Raw genomic sequence first — 21,605 nt, forward strand, 5'->3', positions numbered from 1 at the left:
GGGTGCACTTCAAGTTGTTAATTTGATTGGTTCATTTTGTTGCATATTGTAGTCACCGGGGGTGGAGGTGCTTAAGGGTTAACTGCAGTTTTCCCACTAAACTTAGCAAGAAATGCCTCTTGGGTCTTCCTGTTTACTTTTATGTGTGGATGTGGAACGGGATTGTTGTGAAGAAGTTAAATTGTTGGTAAGGAATTGTTAAATATGCACATAACTCATTGAAACATATTGGTATAATTGTAATGCAGTGGTAAATAGTCAGTATTTTAACAAGATGATGTATTTCTGAAATGGGTGATGCAAAGGACCTGTATGTGTGGCGCGGGGCGGCCATTTTCTGCATGTAAGGGATAAGTTGCGAGATTGTCTGCGTGCTCCAGTATCCCAAGTGAGCTAAGATTGCTGTGGAATTTAAGTGTTTATAGAAAATGTATGTAACACTTCCACATTTTTTAAAGGAGCCTTGTATAATTTAGCTCTTTGTATTTTGTTCTGCACAGACAGAGGCCACTGCCGTATTTTTGGGTTTTGTATTTTATTTCATTTCCTTTATTCCTCGTACTGTACATCTTTTTATTTATCATTTATTCTGTTACTTTGCCACGTTACCTTTCATGCTGTCAACGTTCAGTACAAGTCTATATGGCTGCTGTTTGGCAAAAGTAAAGGTCAAAGGACATTTTTGTTTATTCAGTCATCACTGAAAATTAAAACGGCACATTAAGAACCCCAGTAATTGTGTCCTGTGTGGCTAACCATTTTCCAGGCTAAACTGAGAGTCCCCAGGTTTGTGTGTTTGTGTGAACTGAAGGACTGAGAGACTGAGGAGGAGAGACTCATTCATCAGACTGTAAAGGTTCAATTCAATTCAGTTTTATTTATACAGCACCAAATCACAACAGTCGCCTCAAGGAGCTTTATATTATAAGGTAGACGCTACAATAATACATACAGAGAAAAACCCAACAATCATATGACCCCCTATGAACAAGCACTTTGGCGACAGTGGGAAGTAGTGGTGCAACGGATCAAAAATCTCACGGTTCGGATCGGAGTCACACATCACAGATCACATCAATTTTCGGATCAGCAAAAAAGAAAAAAAAGAAAAAATTTTAACATTTACTTATTAACTTATTCAAGTATTTTTTGCCTATTAAAAACATTCAACTCAAGACTCATTATATATATATATATATATTATATATATATATATATTATATATATATATATATATATATATATATATATATATATATATGTAATATTATTATTATATAAAAACAAATTAAGGTGCAGTACAGGGCTTTGTATCTACCACCGCTGTGATATAACGAGCGGTCACGGTCACGTAGCTTTCCGTTGACCTGGAGCTCCACCCATTTGTAGTTGGGCAACAGAAGATGCCTGGGACAGTTCAGCCATAACTTAAAACTTTTCCTGCTCATACATGCCTGGGTACGATCTTGTCACTGAAGTGGACGCGCAGCAGGATATCATAGCGGGGCTCAAGCACGTTCATCATAGTTTAAACCCCTTGTTTTGCACAACGGAATACGGCCTCCCATCTGCAGCTAAACACCCCAGTAGCTTTTGTAATAGCTTTAGCCCGATCGGATTGGGCACCAAAGGGCTGCTTAAATGCCGCAAACTCCTCTGCTCATCCCCTTGGACCGCTAGCGCTGGCCATAACTATCGCTTGACAGACTGACCACGCGCACCATACACATACTTTTTTTCCTTCTTTTTCGAATCTTCGGATCATGTGCGTCCCGAACCGTGGAGTGGGATCGGTTCGGATTACAGATCAACCGTGATCCGTTGCACCACTGCTGGGAAGGAAAAATTCCGTTTTAACAGGAAGAAACCTGCAGCAGAACCAGGCTCAGGGAGGTATAACCATTAAGCCATATCTGGGTTTATTGTTAGGGTGTAATTTAGTTTTTGTAGCTTTTAAGTTAAAAAATAATGTATGTATGACTTATTTGGAAAGGTAACATCTTCTAGTTTCTGACAATTTGTCAATTTAACATGTGCCTAAAATGAACTCAATGCTAACACCAGTACAAACCTCTGTTTACAAAAGAAACACACATGGAAACATGTGAAGCGTGACGCAACATAATCAGTCTGATTTCCATTTGTGGGGAAAAGAGCTTTACAGTGTTTTGTATTACATGCATGTGTTTGGGTATATATTGGTTTGTATGTGGAAGAAATATTGATATAAAGACAAACAGTGCTCTGCAGTTAATCCGGGTTTGAATCTGACCCTTGGCCCTATGCTGCCTGTCTTCCCCTGCTCTTATCGAATAAATGCTAAAATTAATCTTTAAAACATTCAAAATGAATAAAAATGAAAACACTTTGATAACAAACATATTTTTAAAATTCTTGCATGAATACAGAAAAGAACACACAAATTTTATAAACAGGAAAGAGTAACCTAACCTTATCCCCCCAAAAATCATCATTGTGAAAATAATAATAATCCAGCAATAAGGAAGAAACTAATGAATATGTTCCTGTGACTCTGGAAAAGGAGACAGAGCCGAGATGTCTTTAGAGAGCACCACTTTCTCTCGTTAGGTTTAAAACCTACTATGTAGAACAAATAAAATTAAACCTCTTAGTCTTGCTGTGATTAAAGCCCTTATAATTGTGCTCTCTGCTCGTGTCCATGGCTCCAAACATGTCAGAGTTCATAGTCGTTCCTGTGGAGGCCCAGTTAAAGCACATAATCTGATCATTGACCCAGAACCACAAACCCAGGGTGCAGGAGTAGCGCAGACCCAGCCAAACGTAAGGCGTCGAAGCATTCACTGCTAAGGAGTTGACGCTGGTCTTTACTTCAGCGCTGGTGATGGAAACCAGGTCAGTGTGATTCACTCTGCAGTAATTTAAGGCGTCCTCCCAGGTCTTGTTCTCTTTGATCAGGATCATACCTGCCATTAACAGACACTACAGTTAACGTCCAGTAAATGTTTTAAATAGCAGTACTAATTACACAGAGAGTAATCTATGTTCAGCAATACTTTTCATGACTGAGGCAAATATGTCACCAAGGAGTTGTTTAAAGGCCTCATTGTTCTCGCCTCCGGAGATTGGAGGGTCATCCCCCACATCCCCAGACTCTGTTTCCTCCGTGGAAGACCTGCCAGTGGGATTAAGGATGTCCTTGAAGTGTTCCTTCCATTGTCCGATGATTTACTCAGTTGAAGTGAGCAGCCAAAGTGATTACTCGTAGCGGGTCATATGATTGTTGGGTTTTTCTCTGTATGTATTATTGTAGGCTCTACCTTACAATATATAGCACATCGAGGTGATTGTTGTTGTGATTTGGTGCTGTATAAATAAAACTGAATTGATTACAAAACCGATCATCTACCTGCGGCCTAGAGTCTCCTGGTGCCACGTGCACTTATGGACATTTTTATGTTCAAACATGGTGTTCGTTATGGCCAAAGTGTGGTTTGCACAGAAGTCCAACAACAAAACACTGCTCGGGTTCAGATCCGGGAGTCGTTCCTCCCAATCACACCCCTCCAGGTGTCACTGTCGTTGCCCACATGAGCATTGAAGTCTCCCAGTAGGACAACAGAGTCCCCAGACGGAGCATCTTCCAGCACCCCACCCAGAGACTCTAAGAAGCCTGGGTACTCTGAACCGCCACTGGGTGCATAAGCGCAGACGACAGTCAGGACCCGTTCCCTGACTCAAAGGCGCAGGGAACAAATCCTCTCGTCCACTGGTAGAAACCCAAGATACAGGTAGCAAGCCGAGGGGATACTAAGATACCTACATCAACTGTCATTGTGATTTGTCGCTGTATATGTAAAATTGAATTGAAATGAATTGAAAAGAACTCACCTGCTTGTTTAGACGTCATTTGGGATGATTTAGTGTCAGGAGTGGAGGTATGAGGAGTTGAAAGTGTGACAGTTGTTGACTCTGAGGCTGAGGTTTCATTTGTTTGGCCTGTCAGCAGGTCAGCAGATGGATGGAAAAACATGAATCCAACATTATTTTATGGGAATGGACCATAATTGTTATAAAAAACATCAAACGAAATAAATCAAAACTGCTTTCTACACTTTTCAATGTGCTAAGCAGTTGACACCCAACTTTATTTATCCATGAAGTCAGAAAACACACACCAATTAGTTAAACTGCAGGAATGTCTTAAAGATATAAAGACCTGGATGACCTCTAACTTTTTGCCTGTAAATTCAGATAAAACTGAAGTTATTGTACTTGGACCTAAAAGTCTTAGAAATATGGTATCCAACCACATACTTACTCTGGATGGAATTACCGTGGACTCAAGTAACACTATGAGGAATGTAGGAGTCATTTTTTGACTAGGATATGTCCTTCAAACTCCTCCACTTGGGGCAGAAACTCATCCCTGACCCGGAGTGGGCACTCCACCCTTTTCCAGCTGACGACCATGGCCTCAAATTTGGAAGCTCTGATTCTCATTCCCACTGCTTCACACTCGGCTGAGAACTGTTCCAGTGCAAGCTGGAGGCCATCACCCCATGAAGCCAACAGAACTGCATCATCCGCGAAAAGCAGAGATGAGATTCTGAGACCACCCAGGTGAAAGCCTTCCACCACTTGGCTATGCCTAGAAATTCCGTCCATAAAAATTATGAACAGAATTGGTGACAAAGGGTAGCCCTGGCGGAGCCCATCACCCACTGGGAACGAGTCCGACTTATTGCCGGCTCTGCGGACCAAGCTCTTGCAAGGGTTGTATAAGGATCAAATGGCCCACAGCAATGGCCCAAAAACCCCATCGTGCCGGAACACCTCCCACAGGACACTCTGAGGGACGTGGTCCAATGCCTTCTCCAAGTCCACGAAGCACATGTAGACTGGTTGGGCAAACTCCTATGCACCCTCCAGTATCCTTGAGAGGGTAAAGAGCTGGTTCAGTGTTTCACTACCATGATGAAAACCGCATTGTTGCTCTTGTATCCGAGGTTTGACTAACAGATGGAATCTCCTTTCCAGTATCTCGGCATAGACTTTCCCAGGGAGGCTGAGGAGTGTGATCCAGCTATAGTTGGAACACACCCTTCGATCCCCTTTCTTAAAGATGGGAACCAGCACCCCGGTCTGCCAATCCAGACGCACCGCCCCTGATCACCACGCAACGTTGTAGAGGCATGTCAACCAGAACAGCCCTAAAACGTTCAGAGCCTTCAGGAACTCAGGGCGGACATCATCCAGCCCAGGGCCTCTGCAACCAAGGAGTTGTTGAAAGACCTCAGTGATCTTGCCTCCGGAGATTGGTGGGTCATCCCCCACATCCCCAGACTCTGCTTCCTCCACGGAAGACCTGCCAGTAGAATTAAGAAGGTCCTTGAAGTGTTTCTTTAACCCGTCCGACAATTTACTCAGTCGAAGTCAGCATCGCTCCACCTGCGCTATACGCAGTGCAGGTAGAGCACCACTTTCCCCTCCTGAGTCGCCTGATGGTTTGCCAGAATCTCTTCAAGGCAGTCCGAAAGTCTTTTTCCACGGTCTCTCCTTCCTGTTATAAGGGAGTTTTTCCTTCCCACTGTCGCCAAAGTGATTACTCGTAGCGGGTCATATGATTGTTGGGTTTTCTCTGTATGTATTATTGTAGGCTCTACCTTACAATATATAGCTCATCGAGGTGATTGTTGTTGTGATTTGGTGCTGTATAAATAAAATTGAATTGATTACAAAACCGATCATCTACCTGCGGCCTACAGTCTCCTGGTGCCACGTGCACTTATGGACATTTTATGTTCAAACATGGTGTTCGTATGGCCAAAGTGTGGTTGCACAGAAGTCCAACAAAAACACTGCTCGGGTTCAGATCCGGGAGCCGTTCCTCCCAATCACACCCCTCCAGGTGTCACTGTCGTTGCCCACATGAGCATGAAGTCTCCCAGTAGGACAACAGAGTCCCAGACGGAGCATCTTCCAGCACCCCACCCAGAGACCTAAGAAGCCTGGGTACTCTGAACCGCCACTGGGTGCATAGCGCAGACGACAGTCAGGACCCGTTCCCTGACTCAAAGGCGCAGGGAACAAATCCTCTCGTCCACTGGTAGAACCCAAGTACAGGTAGCAAGCCGAGGGATACTAAGATACCTACATCAACTGTCATTGTGATTTGTGTGTTTACCGCTGTTATGATGGAAAAATATTGTAGACATGGATTTAGTGAGAGGTATGAGGAGTTGAAAGTGTGACAGTTGTTGACTCGAGGCTGAGGTTTCATTTGTTTGGCCTGCCAGCAGGTCAGCAGATGGATGGAAAAACATGAACCAACATTATTTTATGGGAAGGACATAATTGTTATAAAAAACATCAAACGAAATAATCAAACTGCTTCTACACTTTTCAATGTCTAAGCAGTTGACACCCAACTTTATTATCCATGAAGTCAGAAAACACACCAATAGTTAAACTGCAGAATGTCTTAAGATATAAAGACCTGGATGACCTTAACTTTTGCCTGAAATTCAGATAAACTGAAGTTATTGTACTTGGACCTAAAGTCTTAGAATATGGTATCCACCACATACTTACTCTGTGGATGGAATATACCTAGGATTCCGGAGTCATTTTTTATAGATATGTCCTTCAAACTCCTCCACTTGGGGCAGAAACTCATCCTGACCCGGAGTGGGCACTCCACCTTTTCCAGCTGACGACCATGGCCTCAAATTTGGAAGCTCTGATTCTCATTCCCACTGCTTCACACTCGGCTGCGAACTGTTCCAGTGCAAGCTGGAGGCCATCACCCCATGAAGCCAACAGAACTGCATCATCCGCGAAAAGCAGAGATGAGATTCTGAGACCACCCAGGTGAAAGCCTTCCACCACTTGGCTATGCCTAGAAATTCCGTCCATAAAAATTATGAACAGAATTGGTGACAAAGGGTAGCCCTGGCGGAGCCCATCACCCACTGGGAACGAGTCCGACTTATTGCCGGCTCTGCGGACCAAGCTCTTGCAAGGGTTGTATAAGGATCAAATGGCCCACAGCAATGGCCCAAAAACCCCATCGTGCCGGAACACCTCCCACAGGACACTCTGAGGGACGTGGTCCAATGCCTTCTCCAAGTCCACGAAGCACATGTAGACTGGTTGGGCAAACTCCTATGCACCCTCCAGTATCCTTGAGAGGTAAAGAGCTGGTTCAGTGTTTCACTACCATGATGAAAACCGCATTGTTGCTCTTGTATCCGAGGTTTGACTAACAGATGGAATCTCCTTTCCAGTATCTCGGCATAGACTTTCCCAGGGAGGCTGAGGAGTGTGATCCAGCTATAGTTGGAACACACCTTCGATCCCCTTTCTTAAAGATGGAACCAGCACCCCGGTCTGCCAATCCAGACGCCCGCCCCTGATCACCACGCAACGTTGTAGAGGCATGTCAACCAGAACAGCCCTAAAACGTTCAGCCTTCAGGAACTCAGGCGGCATCATCCAGCCCAGGGCCTCTGCAACCAAGGAGTTGTGAAGACCTCAGTGATCTTGCCTCCGGAGATTGGTGGGTCATCCCCACATCCCCAGACTCTGCTTCCTCCACGGAAGACCTGCCAGTAGAATTAAGAAGGTCCTTGAAGTGTTTCTTTAACCCGTCGACAATTTACTCAGTCGAAGTCAGCATCGCTCCACCTGCGCTATACGCAGTGCAGGTAGAGCACCACTTTCCCCTCCTGAGTCGCCTGATGGTTTGCCAGAATCTCTTCAAGGCAGTCCGAAAGTCTTTTTCCACGGTCTCTCCTTCCTGTTATAAGGGAGTTTTTCCTTCCCACTGTCGCCAAAGTGATTACTCGTAGCGGGTCATATGATTGTTGGGTTTTTCTCTGTATGTATTATTGTAGGCTCTACCTTACAATATATAGCTCATCGAGGTGATTGTTGTTGTGATTTGGTGCTGTATAAATAAAATTGAATTGATTACAAAACCGATCATCTACCTGCGGCCTACAGTCTCCTGGTGCCACGTGCACTTATGGACATTTTTATGTTCAAACATGGTGTTCGTTATGGCCAAAGTGTGGTTTGCACAGAAGTCCAACAACAAAACACTGCTCGGGTTCAGATCCGGGAGCCGTTCCTCCAATCACACCCTCCAGTGTCACTGTCGTTGCCCACATGAGCATTGAAGTCTCCCAGTAGGACAACAGAGTCCCCAGACGGAGCATCTTCCAGCACCCCACCCAGAGACACTAAGAAGCCTGGGTATCTGAACCGCCACTGGGTGCATAAGCGCAGACGACAGTCAGGACCCGTTCCCTGACTCAAAGGCGCAGGGAACAAATCCTCTCGTCCACTGGTAGAAACCCAAGATACAGGTAGCAAGCCGAGGGGATACTAAGATACCTACATCAACTGTCATTGTGATTTGTCGCTGTATATGTAAAATTGAATTGAAATGAATTGAAAAGAACTCACCTGCTTGTTTAGACGTCATTTGGGATGATTTAGTGTCAGGAGTGGAGGTATGAGGAGTTGAAAGTGTGACAGTTGTTGACTCTGAGGCTGAGGTTTCATTTGTTTGCCTGCCAGCAGGTCAGCAGATGGATGGAAAAACATGAATCCAACATTATTTTATGGGAATGGACCATAATTGTATAAAAAACATCAAACGAAATAAATCAAAACTGCTTTCTACACTTTTCAATGTGCTAAGCAGTTGACACCCAACTTTATTTATCCATGAAGTCAGAAAACACACACCAATTAGTTAAACTGCAGGAATGTCTTAAAGATATAAAGACCTGGATGACCTCTAACTTTTTGCCTGTAAATTCAGATAAAACTGAAGTTATTGTACTTGGACCTAAAAGTCTTAGAAATATGGTATCCAACCACATACTTACTCTGGATGGAATTACCGTGGACTCAAGTAACACTATGAGGAATGTAGGAGTCATTTTTTGACTAGGATATGTCCTTCAAACTCCTCCACTTGGGGCAGAAACTCATCCCTGACCCGGAGTGGGCACTCCACCCTTTTCCAGCTGACGACCATGGCCTCAAATTTGGAAGCTCTGATTCTCATTCCCACTGCTTCACACTCGGCTGCGAACTGTTCCAGTGCAAGCTGGAGGCCATCACCCATGAAGCCAACAGAACTGCATCATCCGCGAAAAGCAGAGATGAGATTCTGAGACCACCCAGGTGAAAGCCTTCCACCACTGGCTATGCCTAGAAATTCCGTCCATAAAAATTATGAACAGAATTGGTGACAAAGGGTAGCCCTGGCGGAGCCCATCACCCACTGGGAACGAGTCCGACTTATTGCCGGCTCTGCGGACCAAGCTCTTGCAAGGGTTGTATAAGGATCAAATGGCCCACAGCAATGGCCCAAAAACCCCATCGTGCCGGAACACCTCCCACAGGACACTCTGAGGGACGTGGTCCAATGCCTTCTCCAAGTCCACGAAGCACATGTAGACTGGTTGGGCAAACTCCTATGCACCCTCCAGTATCCTTGAGAGGGTAAAGAGCTGGTTCAGTGTTTCACTACCATGATGAAAACCGCATTGTTGCTCTTGTATCCGAGGTTTGACTAACAGATGGAATCTCCTTTCCAGTATCTCGGCATAGACTTTCCCAGGAGGCTGAGGAGTGTGATCCAGCTATAGTTGGAACACACCCTTCGATCCCTTTCTTAAAGATGGGAACCAGCACCCCGGTCTGCCAATCCAGACGCACCGCCCCTGATCACCACGCAACGTTGTAGAGGCATGTCAACCAGAACAGCCCTAAAACGTTCAGAGCCTTCAGGAACTCAGGGCGGACATCATCCAGCCCAGGGCCTCTGCAACCAAGGAGTTGTTGAAAGACCTCAGTGATCTTGCCTCCGGAGATTGGTGGGTCATCCCCCACATCCCAGACTCTGCTCCTCACGGAAGACCTGCCAGTAGAATTAAGAAGGTCCTTGAAGTGTTTCTTTAACCCGTCCGACAATTTACTCAGTCGAAGTCAGCATCGCTCCACCTGCGCTATACGCAGTGCAGGTAGAGCACCACTTTCCCCTCCTGAGTCGCCTGATGGTTTGCCAGAATCTCTTCAAGGCAGTCCGAAAGTCTTTTCCACGGTCTCTCCTTCCTGTTTAAGGGAGTTTTTCCTTCCACTGTCGCCAAAGTGATTACTCGTAGCGGGTCATATGATTGTTGGGTTTTTCTCTGTATGTATTATTGTAGGCTCTACCTTACAATATATAGCTCATCGAGGTGATTGTTGTTGTGATTGGTGCTGTATAAATAAAATTGAATTGATTACAAAACCGATCATCTACCTGCGGCCTACAGTCTCCTGGTGCCACGTGCACTTATGGACATTTTTATGTTCAAACATGGTGTTCGTTATGGCCAAAGTGTGGTTTGCACAGAAGTCCAACAACAAAACACTGCTCGGGTTCAGATCCGGGAGCCGTTCCTCCCAATCACACCCCTCCAGGTGTCACTGTCGTTGCCCACATGAGCATTGAAGTCTCCCAGTAGGACAACAGAGTCCCCAGACGGAGCATCTTCAGCACCCCACCAGAGACTCTAAGAAGCCTGGGTACTCTGAACCGCCACTGGGTGCATAAGCGCAGACGACAGTCAGGACCCGTTCCCTGACTCAAAGGCGCAGGAACAATCTCTCGTCCACTGGTAGAAACCCAAGATACAGGTAGCAAGCCGAGGGGATACTAAGATACCTACATCAACTGTCATTGTGATTTGTCGCTGTATATGTAAAATTGAATTGAAATGAATTGAAAGAACTCACCTGCTTGTTTAGACGTCATTTGGGATGATTAGTGTCAGGAGTGGAGGTATGAGGAGTTGAAAGTGTGACAGTTGTTGACTCTGAGGCTGAGGTTTCATTTGTTTGGCCTGCAGCAGGTCAGCAGATGGATGGAAAACATGAATCCAACATTATTTTATGGGAATGGACCATAATTGTTATAAAAAACATCAAACGAAATAAATCAAAACTGCTTTCTACACTTTTCAATGTGCTAAGCAGTTGACACCCAACTTTATTTATCCATGAAGTCAGAAAACACACACAATTAGTTAAACTGCAGGAATGTCTTAAAGATATAAAGACCTGGATGACCTCTAACTTTTTGCCTGTAATTCAGATAAAACTGAAGTTATTGTACTTGGACCTAAAAGTCTTAGAAATATGGTATCCAACCACATACTTACTCTGGATGGAATTACCGTGGACTCAAGTAACACTATGAGGAATGTAGGAGTCATTTTTTGACTAGGATATGTCCTTCAAACTCCTCACTTGGGGCAGAAACTCATCCCTGACCCGGAGTGGGCACTCCACCCTTTTCCAGCTGACGACCATGGCCTCAAATTTGGAAGCTCTGATTCTCATTCCCACTGCTTCACACTCGGCTGCGAACTGTTCCAGTGCAAGCTGGAGGCCATCACCCCATGAAGCCAACAGAACTGCATCATCCGCGAAAAGCAGAGATGAGATTCTGAGACCACCCAGGTGAAAGCCTTCCACCACTTGGCTATGCCTAGAAATTCCGTCCATAAAATTATGAACAGAATTGGTGACAAAGGGTAGCCCTGGCGGAGCCCATCACCCACTGGGAACGAGTCCGACTTATTGCCGGCTCTGCGGACCAAGCTCTTGCAAGGGTTGTATAAGGATCAAATGGCCCACAGCAATGGCCCAAAAACCCCATCGTGCCGGAACACCTCCCACAGGACACTCTGAGGGACGTGGTCCAATGCCTTCTCCAAGTCCACGAAGCACATGTAGACTGGTTGGGCAAACTCCTATGCACCCTCCAGTATCCTTGAGAGGGTAAAGAGCTGGTTCAGTGTTTCACTACCATGATGAAAACCGCATTGTTGCTCTTGTATCCGAGGTTTGACTAACAGATGGAATCTCCTTTCCAGTATCTCGGCATAGACTTTCCCAGGGAGGCTGAGGAGTGTGATCCACTATAGTTGGAACACACCCTTCGATCCCTTTCTTAAAGATGGGAACCAGCACCCCGGTCTGCCAATCCAGACGCACCGCCCCTGATCACCACGCAACGTTGTAGAGGCATGTCAACCAGAACAGCCCTAACGTTCAGAGCCTTCAGGAACTCAGGGCGGACATCATCCAGCCCAGGGCCTCTGCAACCAAGGAGTTGTTGAAAGACCTCAGTGATCTTGCCTCCGGAGATTGGTGGGTCATCCCCACATCCCAGACTCTGCTTCCTCCACGGAAGACCTGCCAGTAGAATTAAGAAGGTCCTTGAAGTGTTTCTTTAACCCGTCCGACAATTTACTCAGTCGAAGTCAGCATCGCTCCACCTGCGCTATACGCAGTGCAGGTAGAGCACCACTTTCCCTCCTGAGTCGCCTGATGGTTTGCCAGAATCTCTTCAAGGCAGTCCGAAAGTCTTTTTCCACGGTCTCTCCTTCTGTTATAAGGGAGTTTTTCCTTCCCACTGTCGCCAAAGTGATTACTCGTAGCGGGTCATATGATTGTTGGGTTTTTCTCTGTATGTATTATTGTAGGCTCTACCTTACAATATATAGCTCATCGAGGTGATTGTTGTTGTGATTTGGTGCTGTATAAATAAATTGAATTGATTACAAAACCGATCATCTACCTGCGGCCTACAGTCTCCTGGTGCCACGTGCACTTATGGACATTTTTATGTTCAAACATGGTGTTCGTTATGGCCAAAGTGTGGTTTGCACAGAAGTCACAACAAAACACTGCTCGGGTTCAGATCCGGGAGCCGTTCCTCCCAATCACACCCCTCCAGGTGTCACTGTCGTTGCCCACATGAGCATTGAAGTCTCCCAGTAGGACAACAGAGTCCCCAGACGGAGCATCTTCCAGCACCCACCCAGAGACTCTAAGAAGCCTGGGTACTCTGAACCGCCACTGGTGCATAAGCGCAGACGACAGTCAGGACCCGTTCCCTGACTCAAAGGCGCAGGAACAAATCCTCTCGTCCACTGGTAGAAACCCAAGATACAGGTAGCAAGCCGAGGGGATACTAAGATACCTACATCAACTGTCATTGTGATTTGTCGCTGTATATGTAAAATTGAATTGAAATGAATTGAAAAGAACTCACCTGCTTGTTTAGACGTCATTTGGGATGATTTAGTGTCAGGAGTGGAGGTATGAGGAGTTGAAAGTGTGACAGTTGTTGACTCTGAGGCTGAGGTTTCATTTGTTTGGCCTGTCAGCAGGTCAGCAGATGGATGGAAAAACATGAATCCAACATTATTTTATGGAATGGACCATAATTGTTATAAAAAACATCAAACGAAATAAATCAAAACTGCTTTCTACACTTTTCAATGTGCTAAGCAGTTGACACCCAACTTTATTTATCCATGAAGTCAGAAACACACACCAATTAGTTAAACTGCAGGAATGTCTTAAAGATATAAAGACCTGGATGACCTCTAACTTTTTGCCTGTAAATTCAGATAAAACTGAAGTTATTGTACTTGACCTAAAAGTCTTAGAAATATGGTATCCAACACATACTTACTCTGGATGGAATTACCGTGGACTCAAGTAACACTATGAGGAATGTAGGAGTCATTTTTTGACTAGGATATGTCCTTCAAACTCCTCCACTTGGGGCAGAAACTCATCCCTGACCCGGAGTGGGCACTCCACCCTTTTCCAGCTGACGACCATGGCCTCAAATTTGGAAGCTCTGATTCTCATTCCCACTGCTTCACACTCGGCTGCGAACTGTTCCAGTGCAAGCTGGAGGCCATCACCCCATGAAGCCAACAGAACTGCATCATCCGCGAAAAGCAGAGATGAGATTCTGAGACCACCCAGGTGAAAGCCTTCCACCACTTGGCTATGCCTAGAAATTCCGTCCATAAAAATTATGAACAGAATTGGTGACAAAGGGTAGCCCTGGCGGAGCCCATCACCCACTGGGAACGAGTCCGACTTATTGCCGGCTCTGCGGACCAAGCTCTTGCAAGGTTGTATAAGGATCAAATGGCCCACAGCAATGGCCCAAAAACCCCATCGTGCCGGAACACCTCCACAGGACACTCTGAGGGACGTGGTCCAATGCCTTCTCCAAGTCCACGAAGCACATGTAGACTGGTTGGGCAAACTCCTATGCACCCTCCAGTATCCTTGAGAGGGTAAAGAGCTGGTTCAGTGTTTCACTACCATGATGAAAACCGCATTGTTGCTCTTGTATCCGAGGTTTGACTAACAGATGGAATCTCCTTTCCAGTATCTCGGCATAGACTTTCCCAGGGAGGCTGAGGAGTGTGATCCAGCTATAGTTGGAACACACCCTTCGATCCCCTTTCTTAAAGATGGGAACCAGCACCCCGGTCTGCCAATCCAGACGCACCGCCCCTGATCACCACGCAACGTTGTAGAGGCATGTCAACCAGAACAGCCCTAAAACGTTCAGAGCCTTCAGGAACTCAGGGCGGACATCATCCAGCCCAGGGCCTCTGCAACCAAGGAGTTGTTGAAAGACCTCAGTGATCTTGCCTCCGGAGATTGGTGGGTCATCCCCACATCCCAGACTCTGCTTCCTCCACGGAAGACCTGCCAGTAGAATTAAGAAGGTCCTTGAAGTGTTTCTTTAACCCGTCCGACAATTTACTCAGTCGAAGTCAGCATCGCTCCACCTGCGCTATACGCAGTGCAGGTAGAGCACCACTTTCCCCTCCTGAGTCGCCTGATGGTTTGCCAGAATCTCTTCAAGGCAGTCCGAAAGTCTTTTTCCACGGTCTCTCCTTCCTGTTATAAGGGAGTTTTTCCTTCCCACTGTCGCCAAAGTGATTACTCGTAGCGGGTCATATGATTGTTGGGTTTTTCTCTGTATGTATTATTGTAGGCTCTACCTTACAATATATAGCTCATCGAGTGATTGTTGTTGTGATTTGGTGCTGTATAAATAAAATTGAATTGATTACAAAACCGATCATCTACCTGCGGCCTACAGTCTCCTGGTGCCACGTGCACTTATGGACATTTTTATGTTCAAACATGGTGTTCGTTATGGCCAAAGTGTGGTTTGCACAGAAGTCCAACAACAAAACACTGCTCGGGTTCAGATCCGGGAGCCGTTCCTCCCAATCACACCCCTCCAGGTGTCACTGTCGTTGCCCACATGAGCATTGAAGTCTCCCAGTAGGACAACAGAGTCCCCAGACGGAGCATCTCCAGCACCCCACCCAGAGACTCTAAGAAGCCTGGGTACTCTGAACCGCCACTGGGTGCATAAGCGCAGACGACAGTCAGGACCGTTCCCTGACTCAAAGGCGCAGGGAACAAATCCTCTCGTCCACTGGTAGAAACCCAAGATACAGGTAGCAAGCCGAGGGATACTAAGATACCTACATCAACTGTCATTGTGATTTGTCGCTGTATATGTAAAATTGAATTGAAATGAATTGAAAGAACTCACCTGCTTGTTTAGACGTCATTTGGGATGATTTAGTGTCAGGAGTGGAGGTATGAGGAGTTGAAAGTGTGACAGTTGTTGACTCTGAGGCTGAGGTTTCATTTGTTTGGCCTGTCAGCAGGTCAGCAGATGGATGGAAAAACATGAATCCAACATTATTTTATGGGAATGGACCATAATTGTTATAAAAAACATCAAACGAAATAAATCAAAACTGCTTTCTACACTTTTCAATGTGCTAAGCAGTTGACACCCAACTTTATTTATCCATGAAGTCAGAAAACACACACCAATTAGTTAAACTGCAGGAATGTCTTAAAGATATAAAGACCTGGATGACCTCTAACTTTTGCCTGTAAATTCAGATAAAACTGAAGTTATTGTACTTGGACCTAAAAGTCTTAGAAATATGGTATCCAACCACATACTTACTCTGGATGGAATTACCGTGGACTCAAGTAACACTATGAGGAATGTAGGAGTCATTTTTTGACTAGGATATGTCCTTCAAACTCCTCCACTTGGGGCAGAAACTCATCCCTGACCCGGAGTGGGCACTCCACCCTTTTCCAGCTGACGACCATGGCCTCAAATTTGGAAGCTCTGATTCTCATTCCCACTGCTTCACACTCGGCTGCGAACTGTTCCAGTGCAAGCTGGAGGCCATCACCCCATGAAGCCAACAGAACTGCATCATCCGCGAAAAGCAGAGATGAGATTCTGAGACCACCCAGGTGAAAGCCTTCCACCACTTGGCTATGCCTAGAAATTCCGTCCATAAAAATTATGAACAGAATTGGTGACAAAGGGTAGCCCTGGCGGAGCCCATCACCCACTGGGAACGAGTCCGACTTATTGCCGGCTCTGCGGACCAAGCTCTTGCAAGGGTTGTATAAGGATCAAATGGCCCACAGCAATGGCCCAAAAACCCCATCGTGCCGGAACACCTCCCACAGGACACTCTGAGGGACGTGGTCCAATGCCTTCTCCAAGTCCACGAAGCACATGTAGACTGGTTGGGCAAACTCCTATGCACCCTCCAGTATCCTTGAGAGGGTAAAGAGCTGGTTCAGTGTTTCACTACCATGATGAAACCGCATTGTTGCTCTTGTATCCGAGGTTTGACTAACAGATGGAATCTCCTTTCCAGTATCTCGGCATAGACTTTCCCAGGGAGGCTGAGGAGTGTGATCCACCTATAGTTGGAACACACCCTTCGATCCCCTTTCTTAAAGATGGAACCAGCACCCCGGTCTGCCAATCCAGACGCACCGCCCTGATCACCACGCAACGTTGTAGAGGCATGTCAACCAGAACAGCCCTAAAACGTTCAGAGCCTTCAGGAACTCAGGGCGGACATCATCCAGCCCAGGGCCTCTGCAACCAAGGAGTTGTGAAAGACCTCAGTGATCTTGCCTCCGGAGATTGGTGGGTCATCCCCCACATCCCCAGACTCTGCTTCCTCCACGGAAGACCTGCCAGTAGAATTAAGAAGGTCCTTGAAGTGTTTCTTTAACCCGTCCGACAATTTACTCAGTCGAAGTCAGCATCGCTCCACCTGCGCTATACGCAGTGCAGGTAGAGCACCACTTCCCCTCCTGAGTCGCCTGATGGTTTGCCAGAATCTCTTCAAGGCAGTCCGAAAGTCTTTTTCCACGGTCTCTCCTTCCTGTTATAAGGGAGTTTTTCCTTCCCACTGTCGCCAAAGTGATTACTCGTAGCGGGTCATATGATTGTTGGGTTTTTCTCTGTATGTATTATTGTAGGCTCTACCTTACAATATATAGCTCATCGAGGTGATTGTTGTTGTGATTTGGTGCTGTATAAATAAAATTGAATTGATTACAAAACCGATCATCTACCTGCGGCCTACAGTCTCCTGGTGCCACGTGCACTTATGGACATTTTTATGTTCAAACATGGTGTTCGTTATGGCCAAAGTGTGGTTTGCACAGAAGTCCAACAACAAAACACTGCTCGGGTTCAGATCCGGGAGCCGTTCCTCCCAATCACACCCCTCCAGGTGTCACTGTCGTTGCCCACATGAGCATTGAAGTCTCCCAGTAGGACAACAGAGTCCCCAGACGGAGCATCTTCCAGCACCCCACCCAGAGACTCTAAGAAGCCTGGGTACTCTGAACCGCCACTGGGTGCATAAGCGCAGACGACAGTCAGGACCCGTTCCCTGACTCAAAGGCGCAGGGAACAAATCCTCTCGTCCACTGGTAGAAACCCAAGATACAGGTAGCAAGCCGAGGGGATACTAAGATACCTACATCAACTGTCATTGTGATTTGTCGCTGTATATGTAAAATTGAATTGAAATGAATTGAAAAGAACTCACCTGCTTGTTTAGACGTCATTTGGGATGATTTAGTGTCAGGAGTGGAGGTATGAGGAGTTGAAAGTGTGACAGTTGTTGACTCTGAGGCTGAGGTTTCATTTGTTTGGCCTGTCAGCAGGTCAGCAGATGGATGGAAAAACATGAATCCAACATTATTTTATGGGAATGGACCATAATTGTTATAAAAAACATCAAACGAATAAATCAAAACTGCTTTCTACACTTTTCAATGTGCTAAGCAGTTGACACCCAACTTTATTTATCCATGAAGTCAGAAAACACACACCAATTAGTTAAACTGCAGGAATGTCTTAAAGATATAAAGACCTGGATGACCTCTAACTTTTGCCTGTAAATTCAGATAAAACTGAAGTTATTGTACTTGGACCTAAAAGTCTTAGAAATATGGTATCCAACCACATACTTACTCTGGATGGAATTACCGTGGACTCAAGTAACACTATGAGGAATGTAGGAGTCATTTTTGCTAGGATATGTCCTTCAAACTCCTCCACTTGGGCAGAAACTCATCCCTGACCCGGAGTGGGCACTCCACCCTTTTCCAGCTGACGACCATGGCCTCAAATTTGGAAGCTCTGATTCTCATTCCCACTGCTTCACACTCGGCTGCGAACTGTTCCAGTGCAAGCTGGAGGCCATCACCCCATGAAGCCAACAGAACTGCATCATCCGCGAAAAGCAGAGATGAGATTCTGAGACCACCCAGGTGAAAGCCTTCCACCACTTGGCTATGCCTAGAAATTCCGTCCATAAAAATTATGAACAGAATTGGTGACAAAGGGTAGCCCTGGCGGAGCCCATCACCCACTGGGAACGAGTCCGACTTATTGCCGGCTCTGCGGACCAAGCTCTTGCAAGGGTTGTATAAGGATCAAATGGCCCACAGCAATGGCCCAAAAACCCCATCGTGCCGGAACACCTCCCACAGGACACTCTGAGGGACGTGGTCCAATGCCTTCTCCAAGTCCACGAAGCACATGTAGACTGGTTGGGCAAACTCCTATGCACCCTCCAGTATCCTTGAGAGGGTAAAGAGCTGGTTCAGTGTTTCACTACCATGATGAAAACCGCATTGTTGCTCTTGTATCCGAGGTTTGACTAACAGATGGAATCTCCTTTCCAGTATCTCGGCATAGACTTTCCCAGGGAGGCTGAGGAGTGTGATCCACTATAGTTGGAACACACCCTTCGATCCCCTTTCTTAAAGATGGGAACCAGCACCCCGGTCTGCCAATCCAGACGCACCGCCCCTGATCACCACGCAACGTTGTAGAGGCATGTCAACCAGAACAGCCCTAAAACGTTCAGAGCCTTCAGGAACTCAGGGCGGACATCATCCAGCCCAGGGCCTCTGCAACCAAGGAGTTGTTGAAAGACCTCAGTGATCTTGCCTCCGGAGATTGGTGGGTCATCCCCCACATCCCCAGACTCTGCTTCCTCCACGGAAGACCTGCCAGTAGAATTAAGAAGGTCCTTGAAGTGTTTCTTTAACCCGTCCGACAATTTACTCAGTCGAAGTCAGCATCGCTCCACCTGCGCTATACGCAGTGCAGGTAGAGCACCACTTTCCCCTCCTGAGTCGCCTGATGGTTTGCCAGAATCTCTTCAAGGCAGTCCGAAAGTCTTTTCCACGGTCTCTCCTTCCTGTTATAAGGGAGTTTTTCCTTCCACTGTCGCCAAAGTGATTACTCGTAGCGGGTCATATGATTGTTGGGTTTTCTCTGTATGTATTATTGTAGGCTCTACCTTACAATATATAGCTCATCGAGGTGATTGTTGTTGTGATTTGGTGCTGTATAAATAAAATTGAATTGATTACAAAACCGATCATCTACCTGCGGCCTACAGTCTCCTGGTGCCACGTGCACTTATGGACATTTTATGTTCAAACATGGTGTTCGTTATGGCCAAAGTGTGGTTTGCACAGAAGTCCAACAACAAAACACTGCTCGGGTTCAGATCCGGGAGCCGTTCCTCCAATCACACCCCTCCAGGTGTCACTGTCGTTGCCCACATGAGCATTGAAGTCTCCCAGTAGGACAACAGAGTCCCCAGACGGAGCATCTTCCAGCACCCCACCCAGAGACTCTAAGAAGCCTGGGTACTCTGAACCGCCACTGGGTGCATAAGCGCAGACGACAGTCAGGACCCGTTCCCTGACTCAAAGGCGCAGGGAACAAATCCTCTCGTCCACTGTAGAAACCCAAGATACAGGTAGCAAGCCGAGGGGATACTAAGATACCTACATCAACTGTCATTGTGATTTGTCGCTGTATATGTAAAATTGAATTGAAATGAATTGAAAAGAACTCACCTGCTTGTTTAGACGTCATTTGGATGATTTAGTGTCAGGAGTGGAGGTATGAGGAGTTGAAAGTGTGACAGTTGTTGACTCTGAGGCTGAGGTTTCATTTGTTTGGCCTGTCAGCAGGTCAGCAGATGGATGGAAAAACATGAATCCAACATTATTTTATGGGAATGGACCATAATTGTTATAAAAAACATCAAACGAAATAAATCAAAACTGCTTTCTACACTTTTCAATGTGCTAAGCAGTTGACACCCAACTTTATTTATCCATGAAGTCAGAAAACACACACCAATTAGTTAAACTGCAGGAATGTCTTAAAGATATAAAGACCTGGATGACCTCTAACTTTTTGCCTGTAAATTCAGATAAAACTGAAGTTATTGTACTTGGACCTAAAAGTCTTAGAAATATGGTATCCAACCACATACTTACTCTGGATGGAATTACCGTGGACTCAAGTAACACTATGAGGAATGTAGGAGTCATTTTTTGACTAGGATATGTCCTTCAAACTCCTCCACTTGGGGCAGAAACTCATCCCTGACCCGGAGTGGGCACTCCACCCTTTTCCAGCTGACGACCATGGCCTCAAATTTGGAAGCTCTGATTCTCATTCCCACTGCTTCACACTCGGCTGCGAACTGTTCCAGTGCAAGCTGGAGGCCATCACCCATGAAGCCAACAGAACTGCATCATCCGCGAAAAGCAGAGATGAGATTCTGAGACCACCCAGGTGAAAGCCTTCCACCACTTGGCTATGCCTAGAAATTCCGTCCATAAAAATTATGAACAGAATTGGTGACAAAGGGTAGCCCTGGCGGAGCCCATCACCCACTGGGAACGAGTCCGACTTATTGCCGGCTCTGCGGACCAAGCTCTTGCAAGGGTTGTATAAGGATCAAATGGCCCACAGCAATGGCCCAAAAACCCCATCGTGCCGGAACACCTCCCACAGGACACTCTGAGGGACGTGGTCCAATGCCTTCTCCAAGTCCACGAAGCACATGTAGACTGGTTGGGCAAACTCCTATGCACCCTCCAGTATCCTTGAGAGGGTAAAGAGCTGGTTCAGTGTTTCACTACCATGATGAAAACCGCATTGTTGCTCTTGTATCCGAGGTTTGACTAACAGATGGAATCTCCTTTCCAGTATCTCGGCATAGACTTTCCCAGGGAGGCTGAGGAGTGTGATCCAGCTATAGTTGGAACACACCCTTCGATCCCCTTTCTTAAAGATGGGAACCAGCACCCCGGTCTGCCAATCCAGACGCACCGCCCCTGATCACCACGCAACGTTGTAGAGGCATGTCAACCAGAACAGCCCTAAAACGTTCAGAGCCTTCAGGAACTCAGGGCGGACATCATCCAGCCCAGGGCCTCTGCAACCAAGGAGTTGTTGAAAGACCTCAGTGATCTTGCCTCCGGAGATTGGTGGGTCATCCCCCACATCCCCAGACTCTGCTTCCTCCACGGAAGACCTGCCAGTAGAATTA

The 21,605-nt window shown here is 46.3% G+C and overlaps 1 protein-coding gene and 1 long non-coding RNA gene across 4 annotated transcripts; both read right to left on the bottom strand.

The window, feature by feature from the left end:
- Positions 1-1,815: 1,815 nt before the first annotated feature.
- LOC109201209 (C-type lectin lectoxin-Lio3-like) lies at positions 1,816-8,551 on the bottom strand. Of its 2 annotated transcripts, none has more exons than XM_019356807.1 (3): positions 8,452-8,551; positions 3,871-3,978; positions 1,816-2,945 (listed from the first exon to the last, which is right to left on the bottom strand). In XM_019356807.1, the coding sequence occupies exons 1-3, from the start codon at positions 8,468-8,470 to the stop codon at positions 2,602-2,604; spliced, it is 471 nt and encodes a 156-aa protein (XP_019212352.1). In that variant the 5' UTR covers positions 8,471-8,551; the 3' UTR covers positions 1,816-2,601. The 2 variants fall into 2 exon arrangements, with proteins under 2 accessions (XP_019212352.1, XP_019212351.1); XM_019356806.1 differs by having other exon boundaries at positions 3,871-3,999.
- Positions 8,552-10,800: 2,249 nt separating this feature from the next.
- On the bottom strand, positions 10,801-20,137 carry LOC109201208 (uncharacterized). 2 transcript variants are annotated; one of them, XR_002061237.1, is made up of 5 exons: positions 20,116-20,137; positions 17,781-17,888; positions 15,440-15,547; positions 13,106-13,213; positions 10,801-10,886 (listed from the first exon to the last, which is right to left on the bottom strand). It is a non-coding gene; the product is annotated as an uncharacterized LOC109201208 (long non-coding RNA). The 2 variants fall into 2 exon arrangements; XR_002061236.2 differs by lacking the exon at positions 20,116-20,137 and having other exon boundaries at positions 17,781-17,909.
- Positions 20,138-21,605: the final 1,468 nt, after the last annotated feature.

This window comes from Oreochromis niloticus, linkage group LG5, assembly GCF_001858045.2.
Source record: "Oreochromis niloticus isolate F11D_XX linkage group LG5, O_niloticus_UMD_NMBU, whole genome shotgun sequence".
In the NCBI taxonomy this organism is placed as follows: domain Eukaryota; kingdom Metazoa; phylum Chordata; class Actinopteri; order Cichliformes; family Cichlidae; genus Oreochromis; species Oreochromis niloticus.

Coding starts and splice junctions, on each gene's coding strand:
- LOC109201209 (XM_019356806.1), bottom strand. Junction 2,946..3,870: donor AATGACGTCTAAACAAGCAG/GTGAGTTCTTTT, acceptor TGTTAATGGCAG/GTATGATCCTGATCAAAGAG.